The following is a 22,483-nucleotide window of genomic DNA, read 5'->3' on the forward strand; positions in this document are numbered from 1 at the left end:
ATTGCCATACAAGCCTGTCCACTTGCAGATTATACATGTTCTAAACATAACTGACTTTCAGTTAGAGTAGAGGCTAAATATGATTTAACAGTTTGAATGAGGGGTTTTGGTTGTATCCGTGTTGGTCTAAGGACATAGGCAGGCAAGGTTCTTTGAGTAGATGTGATATCTATTATTAGACCAACTGAGCCTACCAACTTCTCTTCATAAATCTACTGGATACAAAAATCAGGGACTCAATATAGACATTGGCTTTATGACACATTACAACCTGCCTGACATCTGGTTCACCAGGTACCTGCCTGGCCTAACCACTTACATTCCTCTTTTCACCCATCTTTTCTCCCCTCCCTGACTTTTCTGTCTTTTCTCTCCCTGATTTCTACTTCATTGAGAACCTCTTTCTAACCTTGTATTATTACTACGTATACTGTAGTGTTTCCCTTTGGCCTTTTCTTTTCTTTTCCCCCCTGCTTTCTCCCCACTTCCTTCCCTGGTTTACATTTTTTTTTTTTCCCTTTTTTACCTATTAATCTTTTTACTACATCCTCTCACACTTGGAGCTTCTCTCATTCTTCTTTTCCTGTCCCCAGCTATTTTCTTTTTCACAGACAGCCTCTTTTCTACCTCGTATTCTATCACTGTAACATCTCCCTTTAGTCTTTTTTCCCCTGCTTTCTTCCCCCTCCCCTTTCTGCTTTACCTTTTGTCTTCCTAATTTCTACCTATTTACATTCTCACTGACATCCTGCCACAGATGTAGCTTCTCTCATTTCGAGGAGTCTCAGAACAGCAGAGAATCCCTATGTCTGAAGAAGGGTGATTGCACCCAAAAGCTTGCCAAGAACTTTTTTCCAACTACTCAGCGGGTCTAATAAAAGATATCACATCTACTCAAAGAACCTTGCCTGCCAGTTTGAATGTTAAATTCTCTTATTCGATACAAGTAGTATGGGGGAAGATGTGTGCAAGTGTAAGGATTTATTAAATAGTTTTGCAAAACTGTCCAAATTCACTCCAGATATTTGAAAGTTACTCTATAAACAGTGAATATAAGCAAGCATTTGGTCCCAATGTAATATTCTAATATCTAGAGTCATTGATGAATGAGGAGAAAGGAAGACATGTGCACTAAGCTTCCTAATAATTACTCTATTGATTTACACAGATAACGATTTCTCTTGTAATTAGGACTTGTCTCTGCTATTGAACCACACACTACCACTTCCCTCTTGCTAACTTTCCCACTAAGAGGAGAACAGCTGACAGAATTTTAAAACATATTAAACACAGGCACAAGTTAATCTTTGAACTAAGTCACATAAACCAAATCCTTAGTTGGTATAAACTGGCATTGCTCCTTTGAGAGTTAAGGGAGTTTGGCCAATTTATATTGGATGAGGATCTGCCTCCCCTGCCCCCAATACATTCTGAAAAGACAGTTTTCTGAGCTATCAGAATGGTTATTGTAATATTAATGTATACAATTTATATAGTCTTCCCTCCTTCAGTTTATCAACAACCTTTCCTATTTTACAGATTTCCCCATTCACCATTCTGAAAAATCAACTTTATATTGCACGAAGAAGTTATTTCATCATTTATTACAATAATAGTCAAGCTTTTACAATATACAACTCCATTGCTTTGCTATAAAACCTTATTTTAGTTCCTTTTTCTTTCCATCTTGCCTCAAAGGTCAAGAGGTAAGTGTTCATGATTCTTATATATTGTCTTAATTTCTAGCTGTTAATTGCTGGTTGACTTCCAAAAGCATATTATTTACCTTCCCAACATAATGTGGTAATGGTAAACTTATCTCTTCCGTAATATGCATGTAATTCCATATCCAGTCTCTCTTATGTCGTTTATGGGTGGTGCTGTTTGAAAAGTTTAGTTTTGTCTGTAGACTTTCTTTGTAAGCCAAGGTTGGCACCAAGACCAAGGAAAAAAGGAGAATAAGATCCTTCATCTTCTTTCACAACCTAGAAAACACAATAAAATGTGAGACTAACAGGAAAAGTAGGACTGAGATGTTTCCAGCAATGGTAAATCAATTCTAGGTGTATTCAAACCCACAAAGCTTAAATTTTGCTCAACTCCATGGGTGAGCTGTTAAATCTACTGAGCTCTTCCTCTCCCCTTTTATGTCAGGCTTAAATCCACTCAAATTTTGTAGGTTAATCTTAGTTTAACTACATGAAAATTCAAGCCATTTATGGTGGTCCAGCTGAATTGTTTCAAAACAGGAATTTCAGAGAGCAATATTTCAAAGGATATGAAAATATTTCCTGCAACAACACCAACATTGTCAATGAGAAAATCATAGAAAATTAGGATTGGAAGGGGCATCAGAAAGTCATCTGGTCCACAGCCCCCTGCTCAAAGCAGGACCATCCACAACTAGATCATCCCAGCCAAGGCTTTGTCAAGCCTTTTCTTACAAATCTCCAAGGATGGAGAGTCCACAACTTCTCTGGGTAACCTGTCCCAGTGCTTTACTACTCTCCTAGTGAGAAAAAAAGTCCTAATATGTAACCTAAACTTCCCTTTGCTGCAATTTGAGACCATTGCTCCTTGTTCTGTCATCTGCCACCACCGAGAACAGTCTAGCACCATCCTCTTTCAAACCCCGCTCCAGGTAGTTGAAGGCTGCTGTTAAATCCTGTCTCAGTCTCCTCTTCTCTAAGATTAAATAATCCCAGTTCCCCTCAGTCTTTCCTCATAAATCATATGCCCCAGTCCCTGAACCATTTTGGTTGCCCTCTTCTGAACTCTCTAATTTGTCCCCATCCTTTCTGTAGTGGGGAGCCCAAAACTGAACACAGCACTCCAGGTGGGGCCTTACCCATGCTGAATAAGGGGAATAATCACTTCTCTTGACCTACTGGCAACACACCAACCACTGCAGCCCAGGATGCCATTAGCCTTCTTGGCAACAAGGGCACACTGCTGGCTCATATTTGGCTTCTTGTCCACTGTAACTCCCAGGTCCTTTTCTGCAGAGCTGCTGCCCAGCCAGTCAGCCCCCAGCCTGTACTGGTGCATGGGATTGTTCTGTCCTAAGAGCAGGACTTTGCACTTGTCCTTGTTGAACTCCATGAGATTTCTTGTGACCCAGTCCTCCAATTTGTCTAGGTGACTCTGAATCCTGACCCTACCCTCCAGCATATCTACTACTCCCCCCAACTTGGTGTCATCTGCAGACTTGCTGAGGGTCATTGAAGAAGGCATTGAACAAAACCAGCTCCAAGACTGACCCCTGGGGCACTCCACTTGATACCAGCTGCCAACCAGACATTGAGCCATTGATTAGTACCCTCTGAGCACCAATGCTCCAGTCAGTTTTCTATCCAATTTACAGTCCGTTCATCCAGCCCGTACTTTAGCTTGCCTGTGAGAATGCTGTGGGAGACTCTATCAAAAGCCTTGCTAAAATCAAGGTATACCACATCCACTGGTCTCCCTGCATCCACAGAGCCATCTGTACAGTACACTGAACTTCTTTAGTTTGGTTACAACATAAACATTTAATTTTACTCAGCAGATCCCTGTTCATGGTTTCCAGTCTTGAAATAATTTTACTTCTGCTTGTTTCTTGTTAAGAGATTCTTTGTTCCCAAATAAACTGGTTTGCTGTCTTGTGGCTGGGTTTAGAACTGCAGCTTCATCTCTTTCCCCCCATAAATGGAGAGCTCAGAGAGCTACCTACACATGTTGGCGCTCCAGCTGTCAGGAGCTCCATGTGTCCATGAGCAATGTGCTCACTGTGCAATCATAACACAGCCAGAGGGATGTGTGTGTGACTGCACTGTGTCACCCCCTCACTCCCTGCTTGGAACCACCACACCTTATCCCTGGCATTGTTTGGCCATGACAATTCACTTTTCAATATTTAGTTCTCCACAGACAGTCAAGAAAAGCATTCTTGAGTGTGAACACAGGATAGTATGTCCTGTACAGCCTGTGGGAAGAGCCAGAAGCAGGAACTCCTGGTGACTTAGCAAATGAGTGAAGTGTGGGACATATCATCCATTCTTACCTGCTACCCAAGGTAGCATCCAGGTCTGAGAAGGGGAAGCAAGCTACACCTTGTCAAGTGCTGCAGTAACTTCCATCCCCTGCATCACCCTACCAGAACAACAAATAAATGAACTGAATCACATTTCCTTCCTCTAAGTGCTTTTTGGGTGGAGCCGCTGTATGATATCCCTGGGTCTGAGTCTATTTCTGGGTTGAAGACACTTCTTGGGCCAACAGACTAAACTGCTCTCTTTTTAAAAAAGAATAATAGAATCATAGAAACAAAGGAAATGAGGGTTGGAAGGGACCTCAGAAGGTCATCTAGTCCAACCTCCCATGTTCAAAGCAAAAACATCCCCAGCTAGATCATCCCAGCCAAACCTTTGTCAAATTGGGTCTTAAAAACTTCCAAGGATGGAGATTCCACCACCTCGCTAGGTAACCTGCTCCTGTGCTTCACCACCCTCCTGGTGAGAGTTTTCCTAATGTCCAACCTAAACTTCCCTTGCTGCAACTTGAGACCATTGCTCCTTGTTCTGTCATCTGTCACCACTGAGAACAGTCCTTCTCCATCCTCTTTGGATCCACCCTTCAGGAAGTTGAAGGCTGCTATCAAATCCCCTCTCAGTCTTCTTTTCTCCAGACTAAATAATCCAAGTTCCATCAGCTTCTCCTCATAAATCCTGTACTCCAGCCCCCTAACCATTTTCCTTGCCCTCTGCTGAACTCTCTCCAATTTGTTCACATCCTTTCTGTAGTGGGGGAACCAAAATTGGACACAGTATTGCAGATGTGGCCTCACTAGTGCTGAAGAATCACTTCCTTTGATCTGCTGGCAACACTCCTACTAATGCAGCCCCACATCCCCATAGACTTCTTTACAACAAGGGCACACTGCTGGCTCATATTCATCTTATTGTCCACTGTAAGTCCCAGGTCCTTTTTTGCAAAGCTGCTGCTTAGCCAGTCAGTCCCAAGCCATGCAGAAGAATTGATAGGAAACACTTATCTGTATTGGAGGGAGCTAGCTGCATGTTGTTGGTAATCAAGACCATCCTCTTTTGAACCCCTCTTCAAGTAGTTGAAGGCTGCTATCAAATCCTCTCAGTATTATTTTCTGAAGCCTAAATAAATCCAGTTCCCTCAGCCTCTCCACATAGGTCATGTGCCCTAGCTCCCTGAACCATTTTCGTTGTGCTCTGCTGCACTCTTTCCAACTTGTCCACATCCTTTCTATAGTGGGGGGCTCAAAACTGGACACAGTACTCCAGATATGGTTTCACCAGTGCAGAACAGAGCAGAATAATTACTTTGCTCAATCTGCTGTCAACGCTTCTACTAGTGCAGCCCAGTATCCCATTAGATTTCTTGGCAACAAAGGCACGCTGGTGACTCGTATCCATCTTATTGTCCACTGTAACTCCCAGGTCCTTTTCTGCAGAGCTGCTGCCCAGCCAGTCAGCCCCAGCCTGTACTGGGGCTTGGGATTATTCCATCCTAACTACAGGACTTTGCATTTCTCCTTGTTGAATCTCATGAGATTCTTGTGTCCCAATCCTCCAGTTTGTCTAGGTCACTCTGAATCCTAGTGCAATCCTCCAGCATATTTACTACTTCCCTCAGCTTGGTGTCATCTGCAAACTTGCTAAGGGTGTACTCTATGTCATCTTACAGGTCATTGATGAAGACCTTGAACAAAACTGCCCCCCCGGACCAACCCCTGGGGCACTCCATTTGATACTGGCTGCCAACTAGACAATGAGTCATTGATTCTTACTCTCTGAGCCCAATGCTGCGGCCAGTTTTCTATCCACCCTACAGTCCATTTATCCAGCTCATACTTCCTTAGCTTGCCTGGGAGAATGCTGTGGGAGACTGTATCAAAAGCCTTGCTGAAATCAAGATACACCACATCCACCAGTCTCCCTGCATACACAAAGCCAGTCATCTCATCATAGAAGGCAATCAGGTTGGTCAGGCATGACTTGCCTTTGGTGAACCCATGCTGACTGTTCCTAATCACCTTTTTCTTCTACAAGTGCTTAGAAATGGATTTCTTGAGGATCTGCTCCATGGTTTTTCCAGGGACTGAGGTGAGGCTGACTGATCTGTAGTTCCCTGGATCTTCCTTTTTCCCTTTCCTAAATATGGGCACTGTGTTTGCCCCTCTTCCAATCATCTGGGACCTCTCCTGATCTCCATGAGTTGTCAAAGATGATGGCCAGTGGCTCTGCAATCACATCAGCCAACTCCCTCAGCACCCTTGGGTGTATCCCATCTGGCCCCATGGGCTTGTTCTTGTCCAGCTTTTCTAAATACTCCTTAACCTGTTCTTTTGCCACTGTTGGCTGCTCACCTCCTACCCAAACTGTGTTGCCAGGTGCAGTAGTCTGGGAGCTGACCTTGCCTGTGAAGACTGAGATGAAAAAGGCATTGAGCACTTCAGCCTTTTCTGCCTCCTTTATCACAAGGTTGCCTCCTCATTCAGTAAGGGACCCACAATTTCCTGATTGTCGTTTTGCTACCAACACACTTACAGAAACCCATATTGTTACCCTTTACATCTCTTCCTAGTTGCAACTCGAATTGCACTTTGGCCTTCCTGACTTCATCCCTGCACGTCCGAGCAATGCTTTTATATTCTTCCCTAGTTATTTGTCCAAGTTTCTACTTCTCATAAGCTTCCTTTTTGTGCTTTAGTTTGCTGACAAGTTCCCTGCTAAGTCAAGCTAGTCTTCTTCCATACTTGCTAGTCTTCCTGTGCATCGGGATGGTTTGTTCCTGCACTCTCAGTTAGGCTTCCTTAAAGTACAGCCAGTTCTCCTGGACTCCTTTTCCCCTAAGACTGGCTTCCCAAGGGATCCTGCCCATGAATTCCTGAGCGAGTCAAAGTCTGCTTTTCTGAAGTCCAGGGTCCTTACTCTGCTGCTTTCCAACCTGCCTTTCCTTAGGATCCTGGACTCTATCATCTCATGGTCACTGCTGTCCAAGTTGCCATCTACTACTACGTTCCCCACCATTTCATCCTTGTTTGTGAGCAGCAGGTCAAGAAGCACGTGGCTCTAGTTGGCTGCTGCAGCACTTGCACCAGGGAGTTATTCCCAATACTCTTCAAAAACTTCCTGGATTGCCTGTGTACTGCTGTATTGCCCTCCCTGCAGATATCAGGGTGATTGAAGTCCCCCATGAGAACCAGGGCTTGCGATCAGGAAACTTCTGCTACCTGTTTGGAGAAAGCCTCATTCACCACTTCTTCCTAGTCTTGTGGTCTGTAGCAGACCCCCACCACAACATCACCCTTGTTGCTCTCCCCTCTGACCCTAATCCAGAGACACTCAACAGGCCTATCTCCAGTTTCATACTGGAGCTCTGAGCAATCATCTGGCTCTTTTATTACATAGTGTGCAACTCTTCCTCCTCTTCTCCCCTGCTTGTCCTTCCTGAACAGTTTGTACCCATCCATGACAATGCTCCAGTCATGCGAGCTCCCACCAAGTCTCTGTTATTCCAATCATGTCATAGTTCCTTGACTGTACAAGGACTTCCAGTTCTTCCTGGTTCTTTTCCAGGCTCTGTGCATTCATGTACTGCTGAGGTGACTAGCCAATTGCTCTACTTTTCAGGAAGAATGAAGCCTCCCCATTGCCCCCTCCTGCTTCTGCGTCCTTCAGGTCTCTTGCTTCCCTACTTGCCTCTGGGCTTTGTTCTCTGCCCCTCTGTGAACCTAGTTTAAAGCCTTCCTCACTAGGTCTTAAATGTACTCTAAAAAGTTGACTGAGATTTACTGGATGCTGCTCAAATATCTGGGAGCAAACTAATTTTTATTGCATTTATTCACTATTTGTAACTGTGTTGAACAATTTTTACAAATTCATTTTGGCCTGTGGATTACCCACAGGCAGTTTTCAGAGATATGGGATATTCAAGCTGATTTATGGTTTATCATGAGTCACGTAGTATGCTTCATCTTCCTTGGTCACATGAGTCTAATTCTTAGAATTAAATGTTGGATGCAAATATTGTACTATTTTGGAGTTTGTGTTCCACATATTGTTCAGTTGTAGCTTCTTTTACAAGCTTTGTTTTGAACATAGTTTCTGCTGGCAGGCCATTGCACTGGAATGGCTATGAAAAGTAAATATGAATGAGAGGCCAATGTGATGAAACCAGTTCTGTTACACATTCAAGTGAACTTTTGTGGAAAATGTTTGTGGTATACATTCATTGCTAGTTCTGTACACCTCACCTGCTAATTCAGTGTTGTTAGTTTGGTTAAAAAGTTGAGTTATCTATCCAACCCTTTCCATGAGGATTTGTCCTATATCTGCATCCTATGTAGAGAAGTAAATCAGGTCCAGTACTTGCTTTAAGTGAGTGACTACGCAGTTTAATTTCTACAGTTTATTTCTTCTCATTGAGGGATCCCAGAGTAATCCTAATTAGGGAATCCTTGTGATTTTTAGTTTCTGTACTCAGGAATATCTTTAGGCTAACTGAAAAATAATGATGGTAAACATGCCAAGTAAGAAATTTGGCTGTAAGTAATGGCCACAAATGAGGTTAGGGACAAAAATTCCTTGATCATCTCTTAACAGGTTTTAAAATGCATTTCTTCCCCACATGAACTTTTAAATTAAAAATGATTATTTGTTTTTGTCACTTTTTTCACAGGCTATTTTTGGTTTATTAAAAAAAAAAATTGGAAGCCAATTTTTTGTTTGAATATTGAAAATTTGGCTTTCAGATTTTTTTCAAAACTGAAAAATGTTGATGAAAAGTGATATTCGGGGCCAACTCAAGTTGCATTCCTTTCTAAAGGGAATAAGAGCTTGGAAGGAGCAGCAGGCAAGCTAGTGAATGGGAGATTAGGTATTAGTAGAGTAACACCTCTACACATCAGGATAGAAGCCTGTTACGTACTGTTCGGGGAGACGGCACTTGAGAGAGAGAAGACCAGGCATGCTACCCCAGCTGCTGGAGACCCTGCATCTCACTGAAGAGCCTGGAGGTCTGTGAGCCTTCAGTAGGCAGGAATTAGGTAGGGAGGCTGGAGAGCATTCCTGCTATGAGAAACTGTGAGCAGGGAAAGGAGTAAGGACCCAGCACCAAGGACTGAGAGTCAGATGAGAAGGCTGGTTGATGTTCTCTTTTTCTGGTGAAGTTGATAAAAAAGAAGAGCCAGGAAGGGAGAGAAATGTTTTTTATTAATGTGTGTACGCAAACATGTTTGTAGGAAATGTTCCAAATTTTTGGTTTCAATCTGATCTGGGCAAACATAGATTTAAAAGGAAACATGTACTTTTCTGTGAACTGGAAATGTAGGTCTCCAGCTATGTTTGCACCACCTTCTCCCCTTTAGAACAATCAATAGGCTGGAAATCACCCAGGTTCAAATCCCTGCTTTGCTTCGGGAGTTTAACCTGACTCTGACTTCCCCCTGAGTGCCCAGACTATGGGCTATTCTTGTTTTCTCGATCCCTCTCTGTGGATTTGACCAGAAATTCTTTTTTGGAGCTGAGAAATCTGCCTGAGAAATTTCACTGAAGTTTCTACGTTTTTTGTGAAAACTTGTTTGTTTTTAAGAATCAGAATTTCCCAAGAAAATCATTTCTACAAAATATTACTCCCTAGCTCTATTAGAAAACTGATCTGGCATTTTGTCAGATTTAAAGTTGTATGATTGTCATTGTATCTAACTGTAAATATTCCTCAGAAACATTGAACCACATTTGGTGTCGTTATACCCATTTAAATCCAAAGAGACTAATGAATTCAGTGAAGTTATGCTGGATTTATTCTACAAGAAGGATCTGATCTGTCTGCAATCTACACAGTAATTGTATATGTTGTCATATAGAATCTGTCGTAGAAAGTTTTCTCATTTATCTATCATCTATATTATGCCTATGAACTTCAAAGGGTAAAGACACATGAATATAATAAGTAACAATAAATAATAGAGCAAGGTAACCATGATAGGGACCATACCTTTTTCTTTCTATAGGTGTGTGGCTCAATGCACGCTCCATTTACATTGCAGTTATAGCACAGCCTTATGTAAACCTAGCTAAATTAAAGTAATTATAGTAATACTTTACGTGTATAGAACCATTTTCATCCAGGGATATCAGACGCCTTTACAGACATGCACTGAGAGAGCCAATTCAACCTCCTATGAGTCACAGTTGGTAGAGGGTAAACTATACATCTTACAAATTGCTAACAAGAAACGGCGAAACCTTAAACGACTTGTTTATGTTCTGGCTATGGATCGGGGTTAAAACTAGCAACAGAACCTCAGACTCTGGCCTCCCAAATCCCATTAGGCAAGATTTCTCTTGTGAATCTTAATGCCAAACAAAGAGGCAGCGTAGAAATAGAAAAACATACAGAACATATGGCATGTGTCTCTTACAAGAATGGTCCTCTCGTGTCTGTTGGAAAATTAAATTGATCTATAAGGTGAACTGGAGCTTTTCTATATTGCATCACTTTATTTTGCATGGTCATTTTCACATCTGGTTTACAGATTTGAGAAGTGGTCTTCTTAGATGATCTATCTTTCTGAAATGCCTGTGGCTACCTGAAAACTGATTGCAGCCTCTGAACAAATCTAAAAGTGGATCTCTGGATGTGGACTTTTAAAATAAATATCTGTATCTGTCTGTTTCACCAGCATTTTTATAAGCGTGTTGTTGCACTGGAATACATACGCTTACTTCAGGATCATAACAGTAATTCCCCAAGCTTTACTTCCTTGGAAAATTAGTTTATATAGTTGCTCAGTTTTCAGTCTTAATCATCAGGCCCATGTATAGTTGTGGTTGAGGAGGCAAGATGCTACATCCCAGCCCTGCTTTTATTGGTGTATGCAGAACCTTATATACCTTTTCAGAAAAATAGCCTGTGGGCTGAAATTGTCTATATCTATTTTCAGTTGTCTGATTTCTGGAAACGGTAGCAAAGTTCTTATTTTTCCACTAAGTAAACATAATATTTTTGTACAATCCAATATTATTCAGATACCTCCCTCTACCTGGAGCATGCAACAAACCAACAGCCTTTTAAAACTTCAGGCTTTCTGTGGACTGAAGCTAGGAAAGGTGTAACATTTGTGTTGGGAGAAAAGCATTTTTCCTGGCAGAAAAAGTGTGCTACTGTTCAAAGGCTTTTTTTTTTTTTTTATTTTCAGAAGAAAACTGGCTCTTCTGTAAAAAGTTAGATCGGTTACTATGATGAAGATCTCCCTCCTCCCACTTTCACTAGAATAGCTGCCCAGTTTTCTCAGGTGTGGAGGACATGTAATATGCCTCAGTTCTCTGCTCTCCCTCCCTCCATCCCTCCAGGGGAGAGGGCAGAAGGGAGAGCACTGGCCCTCTGATAACCCACCCAGGGGCAAAGGGTAGGGACCCTGTGGGGACCCTGTATAGAACAACCGCCCACCACTCAGCTGATAGGTGGGAGGGGGAACATCCTCCTCCTGGGGAGAGGGAGCCCTCCTAGGGGTCCAGGACCCCCCCTGGCCCCTCCATACTTCCTATTCAGCTGAACGATTTGTAGGGTGGTGGTGGGGGGGGGATGGTAGTAGTGGGGAAGGTGGGCAGTGGCTGCCAGGTCCTCTGGGCTTGGGAAGTCTTGCTGTTGTAGCAGATGCCCTTGCCTCCTCCTGGTCACCCTAGCGTGCAAGGAGCAAGGGCTACTCTCTTAGTTGGGAAGGTTCCCAGGAGGGAGAGTGGCCCCTCTTCCTGCTAATCAAATGATTGGAATCACTCCCTGGCTATCTGGGCCAGCCGTGGTTTTCAGCACCTACCACCTGCCCCTTGAGAGCCTGCCCCCTTTGCAGGCAGGGGAGAGGACAGGCTGTCAATGGGCTCCTGTAAAGCGGGGCTGGCCCAGACAGCAGCCCTCTAGTCGGAGACGGACACAGGCTTGGGTGAACCAGGCGACTGCCTAGGGCCTGGACAGAATGGGGGCCTGAAAATGGTAATTTAAAAATTATTATTATCATTATCTCTGGTGAAGGGGGGCCCGATACTAAGTTTGCCCGGGGCTGCCAGAAGTCTAGGTACGATGCTGTCTCTAGTGCTCCCTGGCTAGAAGGTTTGCTTGTGATCCTCTCCACCTACGGGGCTTGCAAGCATGTAGGCAGAGAATTTCTTATGGGTAGAGCTGAGTGTCTGTCTGTGGCCTGAGTCTTCAGCCATAGCTGGTGCCTGTATCGCATCTGAAGGAATTTGTTTTAAGAAGGAGCTGAAACTATTTGAAAGCCTGTGCTGTTTATAGTGAAAGTATATTGCTTTTATCAGATGTGAGAGCCTGTGCCTACATTTACAAAGTAGGACAGCAATGTCAAGAAAAAGCCTGGGCCTTCTGGAAAGTAGATCAGTCCTAATAAAAATAGGACACCTGGTCTGCCTATTGCTATTGGCTAAATGTAGAGCACATTAAAGAATGGGGGTGGGGAAATGCTGATTTTCATGCTTTTCTTGATGTTTTGTTTTATGTCAAAAAATTCCAGCAGACTCCAACGACAAGTCAATCCCCATCTTCCCTCCCCTGCCTACTGCAAGCAAATGGACAGGTAGCAAGTGCTAAAGATATATGGTAGCAGCAGTTAGAATTGCGGGAGAATCTTAGTGACAATACAGAGCCTGTCCTGCTTTCCAGAATCAAACTTGCTAAATCCCAGGTTTGAAAACTGGAGGAAATATGAGGAGAGTGATTTTAAATAAAAGCCTGACATGAAGCCATCAAGCCAATGGGGAGTGAATTTAGAAAAGCAAATAGTGTTCTTCCTGCTCTAGTAGACTGACTAGTTCAGGAATACGGTTAGGATAAAGCTCATGCAAGTGAGTCAAAAGCTCTCTTTTCTTTCTCTCTCCAGGAACCTTTTATTGCAAATGGAGACATCTTGAAAAATCTTTTGCAAAAAATCTGTTTATCATACGTAGCCGCATCACAGTGCATCTAAAGTGTGCTATGTGTCTGTGAGTGTTGGGGTCTTTTATGTTTGGTTAGTTGTTTTGCATGCATGTGCATGTTCCCCATGGGCGCAAAATGGAAATCAAAATCTAAAGTCATATTCATTCTCTGGGTCTGATACTGCATTTCTGGCCAAACAAATGGTTGGGAGTTGTCCTTACATTGAGATTAGGACAAGATATTTTAGCCAGGTAGAGCAGGGTAAGAAAAAAATGTCATGGTGAATGGGAGGGCAGTTAGGGCTTTTGCCTTTTGGTTTTGTTTTAAATGAGAGTCTTGAGATCAAATGAGATGGATCAGTCAATTAACACTTCTGTCCTAGCTGGGTGGCCATCTTTTCAGAACTGAACATGCATGTTTTATGTCTCTGGCTAGATTGGACTGACTGCCTCTTGAACAAGTCTGTCTCATGGAAGAAGTACCATGGAGGGATGCTGGACCCGACCCAGGGTAGTTTTGCCAAACTCTAGGTGGGGGTGAATCTCATAAGAGGCAGGAAGATTTTTATCTCTTCAGTGCTAATACTGGTCTTTATGGAACAAAGGAAAATGGGAGCCTTTCTCAGCAGAGAAATGCTGGCTGTTCTTTAGTGTAGTATGGAGGAGGGTTTAATTCTGATCACTATGCAATCCCATGGATTTCAGTTCACATCTGGCTCCCCAAACTCCTCAGTACATGTTTACCTTGTGAGCATTCAGACTAGGATTTAATATTTGGACAGCTATGCTCTAAGGCCCAGATCCTCAAATATATTTAGCGTCTAGCTCCTATTGATTTTCTTTAGATTTCTAACCATGTTTTTTTTTTGTTTTGTTTAAAGCCTTTCATATCTGACATGTGTCTGAAGTTCAGAAAGTAGAACAGCATATTTCAGTCTTGTTAGGGACAGCATTTAGTTAGAAGCCCTTTTTGCTCTGTTCATGCTGGTAATGCACCTCCTAGTTTACTGTCATGTTTACAAATGTGCAGTTTGTTGGTTCATAATTTATCCACATCACCCTTGTATACGTGCCTTATCAGACAGGTTTGTTAGAAAAGTTGCACGCTTGCTGGAATGGACCAGCTCAGGCCTGACACAACCATGCGGTCCTTTGTGGAAATAAAAACCGAAGCCTGACAGTTTGGTTGTCTTTTTAAACTCAAAGCACGGGTACCGATAGATGGGTTTTCTGAGAGGCACGGCAAAATCTTGAGGTGTAACCCCTTGTACATGGGGTGTACTCTGTGGGGATGCTAACCACTGTCTGTAGTGTTATAGAATCATCCCTCTTCCCCTGTCGCTTTGTATTTACAATCCTAACAGGCAGCATAGATTTCCTCCTCTTTAGGGTGAGGGGGCCAAACATTCACCTCATCTGTATATATGAAAATAGGCTGTTTCTACATCACCTAAGTGGGATCATAATGTGGTCTGGGACATATCCACTCAATTCTGCAGAGGGAAGTCTACAAACAGGAGGATATGTTTAATTGGAAATTTAAAGTGCACAAACTGTTCTTGCTTTTGAACCACTAATGAATCATTTTACTTTCAGGTTGCAGTTATTTTTTTTCAAGAGTGCTTTCTGATATGGAAATTCTGCTATGTTACTTAAGCATGAGAGTAGGTAGAGGAAGGAAGTAGAAATAGTTATGTTTTAGTTATGGAGCTGGGCAGTCTAGACCCTGTTAAGGCACGTAGACTTGCTAACCTGACACTTTTAAATCTCTTCAGTAGTTAAACAGAGTAGAGCATTGCCGGAGAAAGCCAGGCATTGCCTTCTATGGGGAGAGAGACCTATATATAATGCAGGCAAGGGAAGAACTTTAAATCAAGAAAATATGCAGTAAAGCCATTAATTAGATTCTCAACAGATCAGCTGTGCAATAAAATGGTCCTTATGAAGGATCCCTAGTTTCATTTCATATGAGAACCTTAGCACAGCTAGGAAGTAACATGCCATTTATGAAACTGCTGGATTTTCATGTCTCAGAAGACAAATGCATACAAAAGGCTATTTAGTGCACTGCTGTCTAACCAGGTGGGTTAGGAATATCTACTGTTCCTCACTCTGTATGCAGATCCTGTCTTAGGCTGGGTGAAGACTCAATGATCCAGGTCCTAGGCTACTGCTAGATGGTATCCTATAAACTCTTGAGATAACTGGGAACAGGAGGGGTAACCAATTTTTGAAGGCCCATGCTGGCCTGTGTCAGCAAAACTTGCACAGCTGCCCTATTTACAGGGGACACTGCTCCAGGCAGAGACTTCTGGTGGAGCATTTTCTTGAGTGACCCATTCTGACAGGAAGCTGTCATTTTGGCCAGCTGGTCGGGTATGTCCTGCCTAGCATTCTTGCAACTCTGGTCCACCCAGTAGTTGTGTTTTTATTACAGAAACCTTCTTTGAGTTGATGCACAAATTAGATTTAAAATCCATTCAAAATGTGGTAACCCTAATCACCCCTCCACTCCATTCAAACTGTACAGGGCTCTTCTGTGTGTACCTCACACATATTAGCATTAGTAATGAATGATAATGTGCTCAGATACTGAGGAAGGTTACTGGAAGTTTTTGAAGGGAAGTACTTGCTAGAAAGAGGGAGAAAAGGAAACATATTAGCTGTAAAAGATTAAATGTCTCAGACGTGCTGACAAGGAGAAAGGCAGACGAGGTTCTTTGTGTAAATGTGATATCTTTTATTTGACCGACTAAATAGTTGGAGAAATTTGTTCTTTGCAAGCTTTCGAGCACAAACACCCTTCTTCAGGCATAGGGAGAGTCTGCAGAATTCCTCAAGAACTGCACCATCAAACCCATGCTATACTTAACATACATAGATGACATCTTCATCATTTGGACCAAAAGTCTACAATCTCTGATCCACCACAAATTCAAAAACCATCACCCCTAGGGTTACCATATGTCCAGGTTTTCCCAGACATGTCCTCTTTTTCAGCCTTCTCATTTCTGTTGGGGTGGGTTTTTCACATCTGACCAAATGTCTGGGATTTAGCTTTGCTCCACTGGTGGGTGCAGGGGGAGGGCAATTGGAGGCAGCAGGGAGCACAGATGTGCCTGCCTGCAGCTGCGGAGGTACGCGCAGACCCATGTGGTGCTCCGTGCTGCCTCTGATTGCCATTCTTCTGCTCCCATCAGAAAAGCAAAGCAAAATCTTAGACATTTGGTCAGGCCAGGGGGGTAGGGGCTGGGGCTGTGAAAGGGTGGGGTGTTGCCTGCCCCTCCGGTGGGGGGAAGGGGTGGAGCGTGGGCCCTTTGAGGGCAGTGGGGAACTCTGTGGCCGGGCTGGTAGCACAGGAGCCAGTGCCTGTGCTCACAGAGGCTGAGCAACCAGGAGATGCTGCCCAGGTGGGTGGGGAGGAGGGCTGTGGCCATGCTGCCTGGCACGGTGTGGCATCCCCATCCCAGGGCAGGGATGCCACAAGCCTCCCCTCCTCTTCCCTCCAGCCCGCATCGCAGCCGGACACACTCTGGCACCACCTGCATGAATCAGATCCACCGTGCTCTGGCCTGATCAAGATGGGGACAGCTGGGGCCCCTCCGGCAGGGCTGCGGTGGGGGGAGTGATGGGCACCGGCAGGGCTGGGGTTAGTGGGCCAGGAGTGAGGGGCAGCAGCAGGGCTGAGCTGGCTGCAGCTTGGCAGTGAAGGGCAACAGAATGGGCAGGAGCAGAGCGCTGGCATGTCAATGCCCCTGCACTGTCATATTCCCTCTATTCCCCTCCTCCCCCCCCACACACATCCCTCACATGATAGGTGTCTTCTTTTTTGGACCTGAAAATATGGTAACCCTAATCACCCCTCCACCAGACTCTCTTGAATACTCCAGCACCAACATTTCCTTTTCAGACACGATGATCAATATCCAGAATGGTAAAATACAAACCACCAAATACAAGAAACCTATGGGCCAACATCCATATCTGCACAGAACCAGTGATCACCCGAAACACACCAAGAAAGCTGTAACATTTAGCCAAGCCCTCCAATACCACTGAATTGGCACTGAGGGGCAGGCCCATAATTGTCACCTCACAAATTTCAAAACGGCTTTCACTCAACAAAGACACTCCTCCAGAGCAATACATTGCACTTTTGAAAGAGCCACCCAGATACCACATAAAGAATTGCTGCAGCACAAAAAGAAAATCCCCATGAATTGCACACCATTAGTTATAACATACCATCCCTTCCTGAACCTATATGGAAAATCCTCAAACAATTGCAACCCATACTAGAAGAAGACCCCATTTGTAAAGTTATCTTTCCAGAACCACCCACTCTTTAAACAAGCATTGAACCTTGCCAGTCTCATCACCAGAAGCAAAATTCCTATGGCCCCAAACACAGCAAATGGATCCAGGCCATGCTGGGATAAGAAATGTAAAACCTGCCAACATATCTCCACCACCCCCACAATTCCTACACCCCACAACATAAGTATCACCATTCCTCAATCTTACACCTGCACCTCTAAAAATGTAATATACCTCATCCAGTGCACTAGATGTCCAGATGTAAAATATGGAGGAGAAAGCAAACAACAATTGCATACCAGAATGAATGCATACTGAAAAATTATCAAAGGCAAAAAGACCCAATTACTTGTGGGTGCATGCTTCTCACAAGACAACCACTCCACTCCACTCCAATATCTCAGTTCTAATCCTCAAAGGGAATTTACAAAACACCTTTTATAGATGAGCCTATGAACTTCACTTCATAAAACTACTGGATACTGTTGGAACCCATGAGACCTTCAGGCTTGGGTTTAACCTTTGTGGTCAGCTCAAGCTGCATGCTTAGCTTGAATTGTGGTCAAGACTTGCATCCAGTGAAAGGACCAAATGGAAAAATACTGTTCCTTACTTGAAATGAAGCAGGAAGTTGGCAAACTAAATTGAATAAATATAACCTGGGCAAAAGAGGAACAGTCGGAACAAAACCTACCCCCACCTAAGAATAAAAAATTACCTCAGAATAGAAAATAGTAGTTAAAGCAAACCATATTTGGCAAACAGAAGCAAGATTATTAATATGCATTAGGAGGAAGGCTTAAGTTAATTTTATGTATTAAAAAGTGCAAGCTATATGTTATAGAAAAAAGAGAGGTGAGAGAATGCATCCTTCCGAACACTCTTGAAGAAAGCCTGAAGAGATCCTCTCATCCATCCAAGATCCTGTCTGAATATCAGATGCGGGAACCAGGAGCCCCAGACAAGACGTCATGGCCTGAAGTTCACAACATTTTGGGGTGGCGAGCATCTACTTTGACTAGCTACAAACCTAAAATTGTTAAACTGCTACTTCAATTTTAATTAGAATTGTATCTGTTAGGGTTCAATAAATTTGCCTTTAAGACTAAGACAACTGTGTCTTAGTTTCCTTGCCTGGTATAAGACCCATTATAGTGTAATAGGGATGCAACAATACAAAAAATCACGGACTAAATATAGACATTGTGGATTTATGGCATACGATAACCTGCCTGCCATCTGATAACCTCAGACCTGCATTTTCCATATTGGCTTCTATTCCATCCAGGAGAACAACAGTAAAACAACAGTAGACTCTTCCTATGCCTACAGATCTGTGTTTGTGCCCCAAAGACTGCAAAGAACAATTTTTCCGACTGTTTATTTGTTCTAATAAAAGATATCACATTTACCCAAAGAACCTTGTCTGCCTATGTCCTTGGACCAACATGGCTACAACCAGCAACCCAAAAAAGAGTAAGATTTTTAAGGTTAGGTTCTATTTCATGTTCTTGGACTTTGCCCAACTGTTGAACAATTTGAGGTTTACTCTTACTTTGCCCACTCACAGGATGAAAATTCCCTCACTGTGATGGGGCAATGGGCTTTAGTAAAATATTTTTGTTCTAAATGTACTCCTGTTGTAATAATGTGGAGTGTTTCAATTTCCCTGATTAACTTGTACATAGCACAAGAAGAGTTAATAGAGTCCTGTTAGATCCCAGGATTGCCTAGTGTAGGCCTTCACAACAAAATGGACCTCTAGTACCAGTACCAGAGACTTGAGTAGCCTTGATGACACTTTAACAAGGCGGGATTTGGTGTGACACTAGGGCTAAGTACAGATAGTAAAAAAGGCCAAGGCAGAATTGATTCAGTTTTCACACGTTAGTCTAAACTGTGTAAGTTGAGCCACTAAGTAAATGAACAGACATTCACTTTTGATTCCAGAAATTCAGCCACATGCCTGCAATGGCCTAGGCCAGAAGCCGATGGATAACAGAGCATGCTTCCTGGTTCAGCTGGAGCAGACAGCTTGGGTCAAGGCTAGCCCACCCAGCCTGAGGCAGGGGGGGCTTGCGGGGAAGGTGCAAAGCATCCTGGGATTCTGGGGGACTGAGAGTTAACTTGATTCTGGAGGGGATCTGGGACAGAAGTTCAATAAACCAGTTTAACTTAAATCAGTTAAGTCTGATACTGAATCCATCCAGGTTTATCTTAAACCAGTTTTGGCCACTTCGAAAGTAGTTTACATGAACTGAACTTCTGTTGTGTTACAGATTTGAACCAGTTTCCAGTCACATATAATGGTTTATGTGTAATTTCTGTCCCTAGTCTAGGAAACATCAAGGGAAGCAGACTGAGACAAGCATCAAAATGGACAGAGCACTTTTGCCTTTTAAACAAACCCCCTTAACCATGCCCAACTCATCATCAGAAGCAAACTCCTCATTGATTAACAGGCACCAAATAGGACACAGCTCTGCCTTAAGAATTAATGTTAAATATGTCAACACATGCCTGCTACAACCACAACCAACACCTTCACAAGAAACTATTACAATCCATAGATCCTAAACATCTATCCCAGAAAGTTGTATATCTCATCCAGTGCCTCAGATGCCCTCATAGAAACTATGTGGATGAAACTTAGACATGAACTATATTCCAGAATGAATGATCACAGGAAAAAGATAAGACAGTGACATATGAATGTGGATAGGAGAACACTGTACAAAATAACCACTCTCTTTCTGACCTTGCTGTACTCGTGCTCATGGGAAATCTACAGAACAGTTTCAGAAGACAGGTTTGGGAACAAAAAATTCAAACCTTACTGGACACTAAAAACTAGGGTTTAAACAGAAACATTGATTTACGGCTCAATATGGTCTACCTGCAAACTCTGCTAATCTCTCTACTTTCTGCAGGAGATAACAGCCCGCTTCTCTTTTGATTGACTTTGCTCTTCCACTACTCAGGCTTTCCTTTCTAATGCATTTCTCCTGTTAGCTGCTCCTGGTAATGTCTCTCTCCTTCTACTTTATACCCATGGTCCGTTCCTCCAAGAAGGCTGTTTTTATTTACGTATATTTCTTTGAACAGAGGCCATTTTTCTATTTGCTGCTAAGCTCAAACTGTGTCTGCTTCTTTCCCAGACCCGAGGAGGGGTATCCTGAAGCTTGTTTAAGATCTCTCCCACCTACACAGGTGGTCCAATAAAAGATATTATCCCTCCTTGCATCTTGTATTTCTGTGGAGATACCAGTATGACCAGGAGATTAAGCAGGGCCAAGTTCTACTTTCTAATGTGCACCCACCGCTCCCAAGAAGAAAATGCAGTGGTGGGTGGAACCACTCTCAAGAAACCAAATACTCTGTTATTTAATGTGCACAAACAGATCAGCAGACTTGTTTTGAAGCAGAATACTTCCAGTTAGCTCCGTATATTATTTATACTGTCACATAGCTCTTCGTATTTTGTTGATTCAGAGGATTCCATTTTTAAAATCAGCAAGCTCATGGGACCTATGACTAATGTGATTTCTTGGTCTGGAAAATATTGTGGGGGGAAAAGTTGCAAGTGATACAAGATTTACATTTTGGCCATGAGTGTTTTGATGACAATGGCCAAATGCAATCAAACTCCAGGCTGTGTTTTCACGGTTGAATTATTTTTCACCTCCACCCATCTTATTAGATCACTCTGGAACAAAAGAGCTGCATTCAATGCAAACTGAAAACAGAAAGTAAAGTTAACAGCAACATTCTCCCTAGGATTTCTCCTTCAGAAAGGGTAAAAAATAAGGGGCAAATATAGCCAGGGAAGATATTAATAAACTTACTGGATCTGGAAAGTTGTTTAAAAAAAAATGACAAGAAGTTGCAGAGCAGGGAGTAAAAACTCAAGCAAGTGTTATCTTTTTACACACTTAGATGTAAAAGGTAGTGAGTGTGCATAAGGCCTTCTCCCAGTTGAAGATTTTCACTGATTTTTTAGGATATAGTGGGCGCGTCTCCATGAGACGCTTACTGCGCGGTAGCCTAATAACGCTGTGCAGTAGTGTGAAGTGTGCTGGTCAAAAGCTATGCTAATAACCTACTGCACAATGTTATTAGGCTATTGATCATTAAGCATCACAAAAAAAGCCATGCCCTGGTAGTTACTGCACATTCAATTAGTATTTCGTTAAGTACTAAAGTAAATGTGCAGCAACTATGGCGCGTTAATGAACATGTAGATGCATCCACAGTCTTTTTTCTTGTCCCTAACCCTTCAGGTAACTCTTCCTTCTAAGCACATCTCCTTTTTGCTCTGGCATTGGAGTCTTACTTAGTCTCTTGCAATTCAGTTTTTGGGATCAGCTCAGGAATCTCCAGCTGTTTCCCAGAAGAACTCTTGTGTTTCAGTGACCTGGGAATCATTTAAAATCCCTTCTATTTTCATAATAGTCTGAGGAGAAACCTAGAGGGCATCCATTTTATCTGCAGAATACTGGTTTTGCCCTGACAATCTGACTTTGTCTGGTGTTTCCATATCAGAAATGCACCGGTGTCTGGGTTTTGTTTTTATCTAATTCTTTACAAAAGTTCAATTCGGACTGGGTGATGGACCGAAACTATCTTCACTAGTCATCTTGTTTCCTTTACACATCCTTCCTGCTGAAGGCCTCATTTTCAACACAACAGCCATGAAATATGAAATACCGTATATGAAATATGATAGTCATAAGACTTTCCACCACCTAGCAGAAGAATTCTTGTAAAACTTGCATTTAAATGATAACCAGCACTATCTATACATATAGACATGCTATATGTGGGTAGGCTGCTTTTTATAAACTTTGGCCAAAGTCCTACATGTAGAGCTGATTGAGAACTTTCTATTAAATAGGTTTTTGTTGAAAATGATGATTCATCAAAGCAATACTTATTTTGCAAGAACAAACTATTTCTGATGAAATGTTAATCAGGAAAGGATTCTTCAGTTTGGAATTTTATAGTGAAAACCACCAACAAACGTATGTCTGGGTAGAGCTCCCAGTCTGAACTGCTTGGCTATTAGATGTTTTGGTTTGCCTTTTTCCCTAGTGTCATCTTCTCTTTTGCTTAATATAAATAACTATTCACTGGAACATGGAACTTGACCTTAGTCTCTTAGGGCATTTATACCCATAGCTTTTCATGCTGTGATGCACCGGAGATCCAGTGCATCGGAGCAG

At 42.7% G+C, this 22,483-nt stretch overlaps 1 protein-coding gene across 1 annotated transcript in view; it reads right to left on the bottom strand.

The window, feature by feature from the left end:
- CDH5 (cadherin 5) overlaps window positions 1-22,483 on the bottom strand; it is a 50,499-nt gene that overhangs the window by 17,526 nt on the left and 10,490 nt on the right. The window contains exon 2 of the mRNA XM_006269822.4: window positions 1,787-1,985. Coding sequence (XP_006269884.2) covers window positions 1,787-1,972 — 186 coding nt within the window. The 5' untranslated portion in view covers window positions 1,973-1,985. The remainder of the gene's footprint in view (window positions 1-1,786; window positions 1,986-22,483) is intronic.

Source organism: Alligator mississippiensis, chromosome 10, assembly GCF_030867095.1.
Source record: "Alligator mississippiensis isolate rAllMis1 chromosome 10, rAllMis1, whole genome shotgun sequence".
In the NCBI taxonomy this organism is placed as follows: Eukaryota; Metazoa; Chordata; order Crocodylia; family Alligatoridae; genus Alligator; species Alligator mississippiensis.